The sequence below is a fragment of the Tupaia chinensis genome, unplaced genomic scaffold, assembly GCF_000334495.1.
Source record: "Tupaia chinensis unplaced genomic scaffold, TupChi_1.0 Scaffold000001_1, whole genome shotgun sequence".
NCBI lineage: Eukaryota > Metazoa > Chordata > Mammalia > Scandentia > Tupaiidae > Tupaia > Tupaia belangeri.
The window spans coordinates 4,412,787-4,429,055 of NW_006159427.1; the positions used below are offsets into that span (position 1 = coordinate 4,412,787).

Sequence of the window (16,269 nt, forward strand, 5' to 3'; positions counted from 1 at the left end):
GAAAGAGTTCATTTGGGGGTCTGCTGACTGAGGTGCAGATAGAGGGCATAGGCCTGTCTTAAAACCCTTGGGGATTCACTTCTTTCCAGCTTCCTGAAAACTAAGGTGGTCACATGACTAAATCTGACACCAACCATTTGAAATGAACCAGAGACTGCTCTTCATGGACTGCCAGCAGTTTTCAAATAAATGAAGGCCGTGTCGTCGCATCACCCTGTGCAGGTTTTAGGCACCTGTAGGAGACATCGTGTGCCTCCGAGAGAGGCAGGACAGAGAATTCCATGACAGGTCATGTGGGCCTTGATGCTCCTATTCTGAAAAGACTTCACAGAAATAAACACAATCACAGAAACGGAGGACAGATGTTTTCTTCTCGCGTAGGTGTCCTTGTTGACAAAGGCCTGAGTTCATCAGAATTAGACACAGAGCTATAGAACGTTACAGAGGGTGTGGAAGGGCGGTGTGTTTGTGCCCAGTGCCACCAAGCTCATAAATGGCAGAGGTGAAATCAGTAGCGAGAGCCACCTTTATTTAGTGCTCGCTGCATGGTAAGCACAGTATCAAGCCCTTTCCCCAAAATGTTTGTGCTTATCCTCCTTTTACAGATGAGGACATCCAGGTACAGAAAGGTTGAGTCACTTCCACAAGGTCACACAGCTAGAAAGTGGTGTGGTTTGGTTGCAAACCCACACTATCTGGGTCCTGACTTCCTACCGCTCTTACCACCTGCTTCAGAGCGTAGGTTTCTCAAAGCCAACATCACTCAAGAGGATATTTCCTTGGAAAGAACTTTCCAATGCTGCAGTCCCCTTATTATTCATGAGCTCATCCAGTCCTCTCTCCAGGCCTAATAATCTGACCATGAACTGCCATTGCCTCTGTTTGCCCAATTCTAGTCCCAAATGTAGCTGGCAGTCAGTGCCAGCCAAATTGAGACCAGAGGATGACTGGCCCGTCATTGGCTTAGATGCCATCCGCCAAACAGTAAGTGTTCTCTGATGGACTGGCTGACCTCGCCGTTCATCAAATGGATGAACAGGATCTTCCCCAGATCCCCCTTTCTTCCCATGACTCGGGCGCCTCCTCGAACTCCAGCTGCCCAGCAGTGGGAGCAGCATGAGTCCAGGTCTGTTGTCTGCACAGAGCAGGAGCAGCCGTCTGAGCTCATTGCAGACAGCTTTCTTGCTTTGTTCTGCTACTTTTCTTCCTCCTATGTGTTTGTTTATACCAAAGCCACATTTATCATCCCTACTTGCAAGAATCCTCAGTCTCTCAGATGACACATAGAGACTCCCTTTGCCTGAGGCACATGTGAAGTGAGACCGGATTCACAGTGGGGGCAGTGCCTTCTCCGGAAATTGAGGGAGTGGTGCAGTGAGAGTGAGGGGGAGAGGTTGAACCAAATTGAATGAAGCTGCAGAGATAATACGTGATCCAGACCTTAAAGAACAAGAAAGAATTAGCTAAGCCGAGTAAGATGATATTCCAAGAAGAACTAGCATTGTAAGGCCCACGAGTATAAGAATATAATGTTCTGAGAACAACAACAACAAAAAAATAATTTGGTGGGACAAGCCAGTGGCATGGTGTTTGAGGTGGCTGGATCTCATATAACTGGCTGCACAGTCTTAGTTCCAGACCTGGAGACTTGAGGGACACACCGGGTATGTGTGTGCCCAAGATCCTGAGGGGACAACAGAAGAGAGGGAACTGTGGTGTGGCCATCCCCTCTGGTGGGTGGGATGCTTTCTCACTTTCTCTCTCTCCTGTGTGAACCCACATGCCCTAATAGCCAGCTAGAAAAAAAAGAAAAATAATAATTATCATCTGGTAATAATATGAGAATGAGTGAAGGAAAGTGGGGGTGGACATCAGCCTCCACTTGTAGTCTAGAATTTGGGCTGGAGGCCAAAAGGAACTGTCAGCAATTTAGGAGAGAAGAGCAGAGAGCCATAGACAGAGCTAGTAGAATCAGGTGGAAGATGAAATGGAGACCAACCATTCAATTAAGCACTGTGGCTGTCTCCAGATTAAAATAATAATTGTTATTAAAAGAATCTCAACCAGGACTATGGTTTTGATTTCTCAAATAACATAAATCCCTGAGCTGTTGATCACCATTGCATGAGCCACTGTTCCAGGTGAGAGAGCATAGTGTTTCCAGGTGGTTAGACAAAGCCAACTGAAAGCCTCTACCAAAGGAGCCACAGCGATATTCACTGAGAGGCTAGAGGGGTCACTTGAGTAGAGAAGAGAAGGAGGATGACAACTAGGGGAGGTCACATTTGAGACATCTGGTCATCAAGGGCACGGGAAGAAAGAGGAATTGAATGAAGAAATGCTAACATTCAGCAGTGGATGAGCTTGCTCTTTCTCAGATTCAGGCCACTACTGTAATGTCAGAGACAGGGACGGTGCAGGCACCTGAGACAGCTTCTTCACCTGCCTCTGCCCTGGTCATTGGTAGCCAAAGACAAAACTCTAGACTGGATAATCCCAGTGGCTCTAAGGACCTGGAGCCCACCATGGAGGCAGAAAACATGCTTCCACTGGAAGAGCACATGGGAAGGCCTGTTCTCATCTACTCTCTCTGCAAACCAGGAAAAGAAGCACATCTAAGAATAGACTTTTGGGGTTTTGTGAGTTTAGTGTCATCTTGGAGTCTGAAAAACAATGCTGAGTAATGGAAGCTCAATTGCCCAGGCACAGGGCTTTTAGTAGTCTGAGCCTGCCATGGTGTACCACCCTCTTATACAATGTGTTCGTTTTAGGGCCAACTCTGTGACATGGAATCCACACAAGATGATGGGTGTCCCTTTGCAGTGCTCCGCTCTCCTGGTCAGAGAAGAGGTATGTCTTTCCTGACTGTCCCAGTCAGTCAGTGGAGTTTGACTCTCTATATAGTTGATTTTCTCTCAAAATGTCAAGGTCAGGGCCAGCAGGTGGCATGGTGGTGAAGGCACTGGACTACCACATGGCCGACCACTATTCAAGTCCCAGACCCAGTGGCTTGAAACTCACTCTGGGCACATGTGGGTGCCCAAAATCTCAAGAGGAGACTAGAGGAGAAGAATCATAGCATGGACATCCCCCTGGAGGGTGGTTGTTCATTTTCCTTATCTCTGTATCTGTCTGTCTCTTTCTTGATCCAGCGAGTCCACGTGCCCTATGGCAAAAACATAAAAAATTTTAAAAAGTCAAGGTCTTCCCAGTCAGACTGATCACATTCCTCAAATGTACACTTCAACCTGGAGAGTACAGAGGGGAAAAAAGAGTTAGAAGATCTCAACTTTTAGAACGTAAACGTTGGCCAAAATCCCATGTTTTCAGTATGATAGTCCTTTCCTCAACTGTACTGAGTATCCTCTAATCTGGAGACCCTGTCTGATACTCTCACAAGATGAAATTTCCATTACTGTTCTGGAAAATGAGAAGGGATCATTTTATCAAAAGAAGTAATATGCATGATATAGAATTAAGGTTAGTGTTAGACTTCAGATACATATATGGCTATCTATGTCATAATGCTCTTCTATTTGATAGTTAACACCATGTTTAGAAGGTAAGACATCTGTGTATACAACCAGCAAGAGAAGAATAAGCAATGACCACTCTCTTCAGGATACGTCTATTAGCACGGCCAAGGGTCATCCTCTGTAGATGCTCACTATTGATCAATGCCCCTACAATACCCTTCCAAGATGCATGGTTGGAATCACATCTCCTCAATACTTTTTATTATCATTTCTAATTTACATATAAGAGTTGTACATCTTTGTAGGGTATAATTAGGAAAAAAAAGTTTTTTGAGAGATTTTGCTGTACGGTACATGCACTCACCAGAGAGACAGAAAGTGAAAAATCACCCCCCACGGGGATGGCCATGCTGTAATCCCTTCTCCTCCATTCTTCTCTTGGGATTTTGGACATGCACACACACACACACACACACACACACACACACACACTCCTTAAAATATCTTCAACAGAATAAATATTAGAATAAGCTTCAACCCCTTGAGACCAACATAAGGAGCTTCAGTTTATCCTTATTAAATTTTACCTCACTAGAATTAATAAAGTAGTCTCATATTAAAAGAATTTTTAAAATATTTGTATTTATTTACTGTTAAAATATTTTGCTTTTTCTTGATTATGAAGTTAACTAGTAATTACTTTCAAAAATTTGTGCAGGATGGATCATATAAATAAATTTAGAATCACTGAAAATTTTATCACTTGGAAATCAGTATTATTCCTGCTTTTAATATTTTCTCTCAAAATTTTTCTGGGGATGTGTATTCACAGAAATATATATTTAGTATATATATTTAAAATAAAATTGCTATAATATATGTCACATTTATTCTTTTTCATACTTATTACCATACTATGAGCAGTATCTTCTTAAACATGACTTTTATTTTTTTATATTTCATTTTTTATTTTATATGTTTAATCACTATACATCACTGTGCTTGTAAGATGAATTTACCAGATATGAATACACTTCTCACCTGTCAGCCGAGGATACTAAACACATTATCATCAACAGATAACAATCCACTTCTGTGTCCCACAAATGTCCACCTCTCTGTTTTTCTACTTAATTTCCTTCCCTATACTCTCCCTCTTCTCCCACCCTCCTCCCATATTGTCTCCAGAATCTATAACCATTTTAAACACTTATATGTCCTCCAACCTCTCAGTTTCCAACATAGAGTGTGCCTAGTTGGTATATGTTAAATGGAGATATACAGTGTCTCTCTTTCATAACCTAGCTTGCTTTACTCAGCAGCAAATCTTCCATATTCATCCACTTTCTATCTAATGCCAGAGTCTCATTTTTTATGGCTGAGTAGTATTCCATGGGTTATATATGCCACACTTTTCTAATCAATTCATCTGTTCATTGAGTCCATTTCTTAGGAATTGTAAATAATGCTACAATAAACATAGATGTACATTCACATGCACTTTTCCAACTGAGCACTCTCCCATCCTTTGAGTAGAAACCTAGAAGTGAAATTGTTGGATCATATGGTAGTTTTATTTGTAGATCTTTGAGGAACCTCCATATTTAACTCCACAGTGGCTGGACCAATTTACATTCTCACCAGCAGTATAGGAGGGTTCCCCTTTCACCACATCCCTGCCAGCACTTATCATTTATTGTTTTGCTTTTTTTAAAGAATTATTTTATTTACTCTATTTGTTTATTTTAATTTGACCAGAATGAGAGAGAGAAAGAGAGAGAGAAAAAAAAACGAGAAAAGAAGCCACCAGGTCCGGGATTCAAATTGCACTTGGCCATGTGGGAGTCCAGTGCCCTTAACAACTATATCACCTGCCAGCCCCCATTTATTGTTTGGTATATCTTTGCCATTCTGACTGGGGTTAGGTGGTATCTCATTGTGATTTTGATCTCCAACTCCCTTATAATGAGGGATACTGAGCATTTTTTCATATGCTTTTGGCTATTAACATGTCTTCCTTAGAGAGTTGTTCATTCAGCTCCTTTTTTCACCTTTTAATTGGGTTAGTCATTTTCTTTTTCGGGTAAGCTGCTTGAGTTGCCTGTGTAATCTGATTATCAGTCCCTTATCTGAAGCGTAGTTTACAAAAATATTCTCCTATTCTGAGAATTGTTGATTCACACTAATTACTGTGTTTGTTTGTTTGCTTTTCTGTGCAGAAACTTCTTAATCTGGTGTAATTCCACTTGTCTATCTTTGGGATTATTGCCTGTGCTTTGGTGGTCTTATTTAAGAAGTCTTTGCCTACCCCAGTGTCTCCCAGAATTTCCCTAGTGTTTTCACCAGTAGTTTTATAGTTTGAGGTCTTAGCTTTAGATCTTTGTCCACTTTGAGTTGATTTTTGTGAATAGTGAGAGATAGGGGTTTGGATTCATCTTTCTGCTGGTGGATATCCAGTTTTACCAGCCTCCTTTGTTAAAGAGATTTTCCTTTTCCCAGTGCACTGACTTTGTCGAAAGTGAATTGACTGTATGTTTTGAGGTTTTTTACTGAAGTCTCTATTCTGTTCCTTTTGTTCACATATCTGTTTTTGCACCATGCTGTTTTGATTATCACAGCTTTGTAATATATTTTGGGGTCAGGGAATGAGATGTCGCCACTCCACTCTTTTTGAGCAGGATTGCTTTGGCAATAAGATGTCTTTCATGATTCCAGATAAATTCTATGATTGTCTTTTCTAGATCTGTAATGAATATTTCCTGTAATTTGATGGGTATTGCATTAAATATGTAGATTAATCTGGGTAGAATTGCCATTTTGATTATATTAGTTCTCCCAATGCAGGAACAAGGGATATCTTTTCACTTTTTTGTGTCACTTTCAATTTATTTTTAGAGATTTTCATAGCTTTCCTTGTACAGGTCTTTGAATTCCGTGGTTAGATTTATTCTAGTTATCATGCTTTTTGTGGCTATGGTAAATGAGGTTTCTTTCTTCAGTTTTGCCTCTACCTGCTTGTTGTTTGTATATAGAAATGCTATAGATTTTTATAAGTTAATTTTTGTATCCTTCCACTTTATTTATTTATTACTTCTAGTTTTTCATGGAAACCTTTGGGTCTTCTATATTTATGATTATGATATCTGTAAATAGAGATGATTTCAACTCTTCTTTGTATTTGAATGCCTTTTATTTCATTCTCTTTTTTGATTGCCTTGGCTAGGACTTCCGGCACTATACTGAAAAGGATCAGAGAATTTTGTCTTGTACCAGTTAAAAACTTTTCCCTGTTTAGTATAATGTAAGCTATAGGTTTTTTCATAGAGGGCTTTTATTATGCTGAGACATGATTCATTCTGGGCCGATTTTACTGAGAGTATCCCCATGAAGGGATGTTGTATTTTGTTGAATACTTTTTCTGCATCAATTGAAATGATTATATGGTTTTTATCTTTTTTTTCTGTTGATATGGTATATTACATTTATGGTTTTACATGTATGTTGAGCCACCCTTGCATCCTTGGAATAAAGCCTAGTTAGTCATGATGAATAATCTTTCTTATATGTTGTTGGATACAATTTGCTTGTATCTTGTTGGTCTGTAGTTCTTGTTTCTTGTTATATTCGTATCTCTTTTGGGAATGAGGGTGATGGGAGCTTCATAAAATAAATTTGGGAGGATTCCAGCCATTTAGACCTTCAGAAATAATTTGAGAAGAATGGGAGTTACCTCTTTGAAAGTTTTTTAGAATTCAGAAGTGAAGCCATCAGGACCTGGGTTTTTCTTTGTTGGAAGGACATTTATTACTGATTCTTTCTCATTGCTTGTTATGGGTCTATTCAGACTTTCTATGTCCTCCTGAGTCAATCTTGGTAGATTATTATATGTGTCCAGGAATTTGTCCATCTCATCCAGCTTTTCTTCTTTGTTGGTATATAGATGCTCATAGTATCCTAATGATGTTTGATATTTCTATTACGTCCATTTAATATTCCCTGCTTCATTGTGAATTTGATTTATCTGGTTCCTTTCTTTCTTCTTTTTAATTATCCTAGCTAATGATGTACCAGCTTTTGCTTTTATTTATTTTCAATTTCTGTTCAAATCATTATTATTTCTTTTCTCCTGAAATTTTTTAGATTTTTTTTATTGTTATTCTTCTAATTCTCCGAGAAATAATGTTAGGTTGTCCATTTGCCATCTTTTCATCTTTTTCCTATGTGCACTAATTGTTTTGAACTTCCCTTTTATGACTGCTTTTGCTGTGTCCTGTAGGTTTTGGAAACTCGGGCACTCATTATCATTTGTTTTCATGAATCTTTTTATTTCAGTTTTAGTATCTTTGGTGGTTATGATGTCATTCAGAAATAGATTATTTATTTGTTTATTTATTTTTTGAGAGGTTTTCACTATAGGGCGCATATGCTCGCCAGACAGACAGAGAGAGACAGAAAGCGAGAAATCACCCCCCAGGGGGGATGGTCACGCCGCAATCCCTTCTCCTCCATTCTCCTCGGGATCTTGGGCACGCACGCACACGCGCCCGGCGTGAGTTTTAAGCCACCGGGTCCGGGACACGAACCGCGGTCGACTACGTGGGAGTCCAGCGACATAGCCATTACGCTAACTGCTGGTTCCCAGAAATAGATTATTTATTTTTTATGTATTTATGTATTTTCGAGGTGTTTTTTTTTTTCCTGAAGTTGATATCAAGTTTAATTCCATCATGGTCAGAGAAGATGTTGGATAAAGTTTCTATGCCTTTGAATCTGTAGAGGAGTGTTTTGTGCCCTATCATGTGATCAGTCTTTGAGACGATACCATTTTGGGGTAAGAAAAATGTGTATTTTGTGGGTTTGGGGTGGAAAGTTCTATAGATGTCTGTCAAGTCCATCTGATTTAGGTCCTGAATCTCTTTGCTTATGTTTTGTCTCATTGATCTGTCTAAAGGAGATAATGGGGTATTGAGGTCTCCAACAATTAGTGCATTGCAGTCGATCTCTCATTTTAGATTTAGCAGTCTTTCTTTCACATATTTGGGAGTTCCTGCATTGGGTGCATAGATATTAATAAGAATTATAGCTTCTTAATAAATTAGCCCTTTCACTATTATATATAATGTCCTTTTTTTTTCTCTTCTTACAGTTTTTCCTTAACATCTATTTTGTCTGAAATCAGTATTGTGACTCCTGCTCTTTTTTTATTTCCATTTGCAAATAGAAATGGGATCTGTAGGAGATGCAGAACAGCTTATTCTTCCCTGGCAGGTAAACATTCTTCACAAGCACCTGATGATATTGGAGGCATTTTATTTTTCATTTAAAAAATATTTCTCACACAGTTCATGTGCTCTCACTATAGAGAGAGACATTGAGAGAGAAAGAAAAATCACTCTCCGGGGGTATGACCAAAGCACAATCCCTTCTGCTCCATTCTCCTCCTGTGATTTGGGCACCAGGCATACACTCAGGCCTGGTGTATGAAACATTACAGGTCTGAGATTCAAACCATGGTCAATCATGTGGGAATCCTCCTTAACCATCACATCATAACTGGCGCAAAAAATTTTTTTTTTTTTTTTTTGGTTTGTTTGTTTGTTTTATCCATTCAGCCAGTCTTTGACTCTTGATTGGAGAATTTAAACCACTAACATTCGGTCCTAGTAACCGCAATCATGTCTATTATGTCCTATAACGGAGGGGCCATCATGGCCATGAAAGGGAAGAGCTATGTGGCCATCGCTGCAGACAGGCGCTTCGGAATCCAGGTGCAGATGGTGACCACGGACTTTCAGAAGATCTTTCCCATGGGTGACCGACTGTGCGTTGGCCTGGCCGGGCTCGCCACCAACATCCAGACAGTTGCCTAGTCCCTCAAGTTTCAGCTGAACCTGTATGAATTGAAGGAGGGCCAGCAGATCAAGCCTTACACCCTCATGAGCATGGTGGCCAACCTCCTGTAAGAGAAACGGTTTGGCCTACTACACTGAGACAGTCATCGCTGGGTTGGACCCAAAGACCTTCAAGCCCTTCATTTGCTGTCTAGACCTCATCGGCTGCCCCATGGTGACTGACGACTTTGTGGTCAGTGGCACCTGCTCCGAACAAATGTATGGGATGTGTGAGTCCCTCTGGGAGCCCATCATGGACCCAGAATACCTGTTTGAAACCATCTCCCAGGCCATGCTGAATGCTGTAGACTGGGATGCAGTGTCCGGCATGGGAGTCATCGTCCATGTCATTGAGAAGGACAAGATCGCCACCAGGACACTGAAGGCCAGAATGTACTAGCCCTCTTCCCAGAGCCCACATTTTTCCTATTTGGTTTTTGTTTTTTAAAATAAAATAGCCTTTCTTTCAAAAAAAAAAATAAATAACCTACTAACATTCAATGTTATTATTGATATTTCCAGACCTGTTCCTACCATTAAGTTGGCCATTTTCTTGGTTGTTTTTTGTTCTCTAATTTCTGTCTTTTTGTCTGTCTTTAGTTTTCTTGGTATAGCACTTTCTCCAGAGCTTCTTGAAGAGTCGATCTGTAGTTGGCAATTCTTTCAGGTTTTGTTTATCTGAGAATTATTTTATCTTTTCTTCCCATATGAAGGACAGTCTTGGTAATCTTGATTGAAATACTTTTTCATTTAACACTTTGAATATATTTCCCCATTCTTTCTTTGTTTGCATTGTTTCCAATGAGAGGTCCAGTGTTAGCCCTAATGCAATAACCTTTGTAAGTGACTTGACATTTCTCTCTTGTCAATTTTAGTATCTTGTCTTTGCCTGTGGTTTTGGCTAGTATGACTATGATGTGCCATGGAGAATATTTTCTAGGGTTGATTATAGTTGGGGTCCTTTGTATTTCTTAGGTAAGGATGTTTGAATGTTTCTCTAGGCTTGGAAAGTTATCTTCCAGGATTTCACAGAATAGATTTAATGCCCTTATTAGTTTCTTCACCTTCTGGGATACCAGTTATTCAGATGTTTGGATGTTTAATGTATCTAATATTATCCTTTTTGTTGTTGTTGTTATTTTCTCTATCTTTTGGTGTTTTTTCTAAGCCAGAGGTTTTGTCTTCTACATCCAAGATTCAATCTTCTGCATAATCTAATCTGCTTTTAATACTTTCAAGGAAGGTTTTGATGTTCTGTATTCATTTCTAATAGCTCTGTTTGATTCTTTTTTTTTATAGCATCTATTTCTTCTTTCAAATAGTGGGAGGACTTCCTCATCCCCTACAGCTTGTTGTCTCTTTTCTTTTACATTTTCTGGAGTTAATTGTCTCCTTTCTCTTGCATCTTGTGATGTTTTGCCACTATGAATATTTTGAATTGTTTATCTGACATTTCCATGAGTCCCATTGTGCTGTCTGTGGATGGTAAGAAATTGTTATTTTCTACTGATGGAGAGATATTTTCTTGGTTTCTCATATTTCTTGTGCCTCTGCAGTGGTTTCTGGTCATCTGATGGATTATAACTTTCTTCCTAATTTCTAAGAGTTAATTTTGAGCATTTAAAGGCTTGTAGCCCCCTCTCCCTGATGCTCACCCTGTAACCTGCACATTTTTTGCTGGGACTGGATGTTCTAGGTTCCTCCCAGATATAAGAGAACAGATGCACCTGGAGCTGAGCTGCAGGGTTTCAAATGAAAAAGAAATCATGGGTTGCACGCAGCCTTGCGCTTCAGAAAACTTTAAAGTCTGTGACAAACGGGAGATAGTGGAGTTTCCAAAGCAGTCTCTGGCCTCAGTGCACACACTTGCTTCTGCTATATGTGAGCCGGGAAGAATGGTGGTGTGGAAAGTTGGAAGCAAGAGGGACTCACACCTGGAGCAGACAATTAGAATGCGCAGATTCCATAGCTGTCTCTGGCTTCGGTCTGCACACTAACTTCTTCCATACAGAAGCTGGAAAGAATGATGATTTAAACATGACTTTTAATGGTCTCATAATATTCTGTCACCTAATTTAATGAACCATACCCCTGTGGTTAAAATATTAAGCAATATTTTACATAGTATCATAATCGAGTCCTTAAACATATGTTTTTTGTCTTATTACTGATGATCCCTCAAAGTGGGATTGCTGGGTCAAAGAGTATTATTATTTTGTGATTCTTTTCATTGCCAACTGCAAATTTAAATAGTATGCCTCTGCATCTTAATCAAAGTAATTAGTAAAAATATTGACATAGATTGAAGACTGATACTTCCCTCCAAAATGAGATGAATACAATGAAAAATACTCTTTCAGACTGGTTTTGCACCATCTAAAAACCCAGCTCTGTGTATTATCATCTACCTCAGATCATGCAAACCTCAGCTATATTATTGGAAAGGAGAAAATAAATTTCTCTTATTTAGATTTCAGCCAGATGTTTGACAGTGGCTCTCATCAGATCCTTACAGGCCAAAAGAGAAATGCGAGCCAGATGAGAATAGTTAGGCAGATTTGGAACAGAGTAGATGACTACATCGGAAGAACCTGCTGATTGGCAATTTGATGTTACCCAGGATAGAGCAGCATACCCTGTACTGTTCAAAATGTTCATTGATGGTTGAGTACAACATAGAAGCTTATTAATGTTTCAGATGACAGGAAGCTGGGAGATAGAGCAATGATGGAATCCAAATACAAGATGGTTTTTATAGATTGTGATAGCAAGCTACATCCCAAAAAAGAGAATTGTTAATAGAAATATTTATAAGGCTCTTAGGTCCAAGTGTGAAGTGGTTATATTTTGATTATACAAAGCAGGCTTGTTTTACAAATGGCTAAATTGTTGGACTTGTGAAAAAAGTGTGGAACTTTTGAGTGTACTTTGCAGAGCCAACAATGGGTCAAAAAAAAAAAAAATACCATTCCAAAAATGAGGTGGAAGAGGTGGAGTTTCAGCATGAAGGTAGACAGTAGTTTCCCATTCTTCTCTGAATAAACCACAACTGTAGCATTTTGCTTAACTTGGTTTAAAAAAAAATTTTAAGAGGTTTTTACCATAGGGCATGTGCACTCACCAGAAAGACAGAGACAGAAAGTGAGAAATGCAGATAGCTACACTGCAGTCCCTTCTCCTTCATTCTCCTCTTGGGATATTGGGCAAACATGCACATGCGCCCGACATGAGATTAAGCCACTGGGTCTGGGACTCTAACCATGCTCGACTATGCAGGAGTCCAGCGACAAAGCCATTACACCAGCTGCTGGTCCCCCGGTATGAAATCTTATATGGGACCTCCATCAAGCTGGAGTTCAAACAGTGGGAAATAATTGGAAACCATATAAGAAGGATGGTTGAAAGAACTAAGGATGTGTAATCTAAGGCGAAAAAAGAAGAAGGAGGGGAAGGAGGAGAAGGAGGAGAAAAATGAGAAGAAAATGAAATGTAAAGGACTAAGAGGAGGTTAGCAGCCTTTGTGATTTAAAGAACTCTCAAGTGGAAGAGATTTTATATTTCTTGAGTCTTTGTGGGACTGGATTAGTAACACCAGGTTGTACAGTTTTGATGACAAAATCAGAACACACCATGATTTTAGGTCTGACATGGGGTCAATAAAAGGAAGCCTTTTGTAAAGATTCAGCTGTCCAATAGCAGGAATAAATTAATTACCGGAGGAGGTAATTAAATGAAGATTGGATAACCACTTATTAATAAGGATATAGAGACCACAAAGATGGTAGAGTCAGAGCAAAGGGAAAGATCCCATTTATTCCAGAAAATCTCCTGAAAAAGAGAAAGGTTTATCAAGACTGCAAAGTCACCCAAGCAAAGCAAGCACTTTTGGCAAGGAACAAGCAAAGAAAGAGGGCCCAGATTTAAGCAACTGGCATCATTTTAAATGATTCCTGGCAGTAATAGTGTGACACGGTATGTCTCAGAAGTGAAACCTCATTCCTTGGAAGTGCCAGATAATCACTGGCCTTTGTTGTATGCATCAAAAGTACTGATGGGGTGTTCAGTGGTGAAGAAGACCTGGTAAGACTGCGTCTAAGAAAATTTTCAGTGGTGTTTTTGTCAGTCACTCCTTAAAGCCTAAAAACTCTGTGAATAGTGGAACCTTATTTGATCTGGGGATTTCCAAGTCTGAAATCTTTCCAGGAACTCATCTTGAAATGGGCACAAGCCAAGGTTAAGAATAAGACCATTGCTCTGATAAACACAGTGATTGACGAGCCCCTAGGGAGGTTTGGGATCACTTGTTTAGAAGACCTCATTCATGAAATTGCCTTCCTGGGGAAATATTTCTAGGATATCTCATGTTTCTTGCACCCTTTCCACCTATTGGTGGCCCATCGCTCTGCCAAAAATAAAGTGGGCTTCCTCAAGGAGATGGATCACCTGGCCTTTGGGGTGAATACATCTATCAACTCAACCGCCAGCTCAACTAGACCCAGAATATCTGAAAGCACTGTGCCTTGAAAGCATGTGGTTTTGGTTTTTGAATTGTTATCAAGTATCTTCAGAGAAGATTATTGTCTGCTTCAACTTCAGAACCTGGAAAGGAAGAGTCACGAAAATACAGTAATTTATGTTCATGACAGGTACCCTCATCACAACCTAGTTGCAAAGAAAAATTCTGGCAATTTTCCATGTTGGCTACTGCATTCTCTGAAATCGGAAGATGCCATGGAAGGAGCTGTGCTTCACCGCGTCTATCCTGGGCTGTAATGTTGGTGAATGAACAACCGGATATAAACAAGGCTCCCCAAGACTCCCACAGGAGTGAACCAAATCTGCGGCATACTTGAAACTGGGGGTTTCTAGGGTCTTCTTTTGAAAAGACTTGAAATACAACTGGGAAGAAGCACAAAAACAAGTATTCAGTTGGCTCTGCCCTGGACTATGTCCAATGTTTTGATGGCTCTGAGAGCTCTCAGACGTGACAGGTTCTTCGTATCTGATAGCTTTTGGGTTCTAACCCACAACTGTTTTAGTCTTTTTCTCTATTTCAGCATTTGAGAGAGGACCCATTTGTTAGGAAAACATGTACATACTCAAAATTGTCCTTGGAATTTAATGGTGTTCATAGACTCCTCTCAGGGATCTCTGTACCTTATAAGAGGAAGTCTTGTTTTTACCAGGATTGGTTACCAGGCCCTGATCTTGCCAATCTCCTGGTTCCGTGCTTGGTAGAAGAACACACCTTACCAAGACACCTTTTCCCCTTCAATCATATTTGCTATTTTTCCTCAAAACACAGTGGCAAACTGTATTTCCTGCTGTATCATCTATAACTCTGGAGATGCCCAACATTTTCCCTCCTCGGGTAGAATTTCCAGGTTTCCCTGATGAGTAGCTCTCTCCTTAAAACCCAAATGGGGAAGGAGTAAATAATTTTTCTTGGTTTAGCATGGGTGAAATTGGCACATCAGACCCCAGGCAAGCAGCTTGGTTAAACCATTTCCCTTGTACAATCGACTCCAGAAGTACTCTTTTGTCCTATTGGCAGTGAGAAAGTAGGCTAGCAACAGGGTTTCTGGCAGTGTTTATCCTGGAGAAAGTGGGTCTGTTACTGACTGTTTTCATCAGTATCCATTCATAAATGCCTTTCCTCTGCTCCTTTCACTTGGTTGCCTCACCATCTCTGCCTCTTTGGTGAGAATGTGCCAGGCCAAAGTTAAACTTGAAAACATGTTTAACCATTGTGTTACCTGGTCTTTTCAGATCATCTACACTGCAACTTTGCCTCAGGGGCCCTCATACATAGCTATAAAATTCAGGGTAGTAATAAAACTATAAAATATGTCAAGTTATGAGATAATTAGGTTGGTTGGCTCCAGAATTAAATTGCCAGGAATAGACGTTACTCTTTCACCGTAAAGCATTATGAGATCAGATTATTCTTTTTTTAAGATTATTTATTTAACTTTATTTATTCATTTATTTTAATTTGACCAGAGAGAGAGACACACACACACACAGAGAGGGAAAGTGAGATCGCAAGCCACCAGGTCCAGGACTCAAACTGTGGTCCGTCATATGGGAGTATTCAGTGCCTTAACCACCATGTCACCTGCCAGTCTAAGATCACATTATTTTAAACTGATGTGTCAGTCATGGGAAAACAGTTATGGCTGTGGAAGCCTAGAGCTTACCTCCAAGATCTGTCCTATACAAAATGTGGGAGCAATGTGTCTACTCATGCCTGTAAAGTGAAGCTAAAAATCTCATCTGCCTCACATTGTCCTTAAAAGGATAATTTATAATTTTATATAAATGAAAGGGGTTATTAAAAAAAAGATATAGAAAGAATTTAACGAGCTCTAAACTCCTTTCTAAATTCATGAGTTTATGGTGCTCTGACAGTATTTCTTTTTCAGCGGTCCAAGGAATAAAAGTGCTCCATAAGATGGTAATAAATATTCTGTGATAAGAGATTTTCCATTATAAAAAGGTTAGAATATATTGGTTTAGAGTTAAAACCAAGTTTCATTATTTAAGGGGTTATTGGAGCCTTTAGTCTATGCTGTTTATATTAGAATACAGAAAAAGAAGGGATTTATGATACAGTTCCTAAATTCATTTGACCATGGAAATCTCTCTTTGTACACCAAATATCAATGCATTTAAAATAGTTTGGGACATTATTGTTGATAAATTTTCAAGGGTTCAGAACCAGGCTATTACTGGTTGTCAGAAAAGTCATGACATTTTTTTCTATGCAAAAATGCATCATGACTTTTCTGACAACCCAATACTTCCCCAAGATCTTCTATATGAAAAACTATATCACTTTTACTTATCACTTTGTACAATGAGATATGCTACCTAGATGCCTAGAGGCCATGTTTTTTTTT

At 39.6% G+C, this 16,269-nt stretch overlaps 1 protein-coding gene and 1 pseudogene across 1 annotated transcript in view; both read left to right on the forward strand.

The window, feature by feature from the left end:
• GAD2 (glutamate decarboxylase 2) overlaps window positions 1-16,269 on the forward strand; it is a 103,021-nt gene that overhangs the window by 68,210 nt on the left and 18,542 nt on the right. The window contains exon 12 of the mRNA XM_006139728.2: window positions 2,772-2,850. Coding sequence (XP_006139790.1) covers window positions 2,772-2,850 — 79 coding nt within the window. The remainder of the gene's footprint in view (window positions 1-2,771; window positions 2,851-16,269) is intronic.
• On the forward strand, window positions 9,146-9,780 carry LOC102478906 (proteasome subunit beta type-3 pseudogene; annotated as a pseudogene).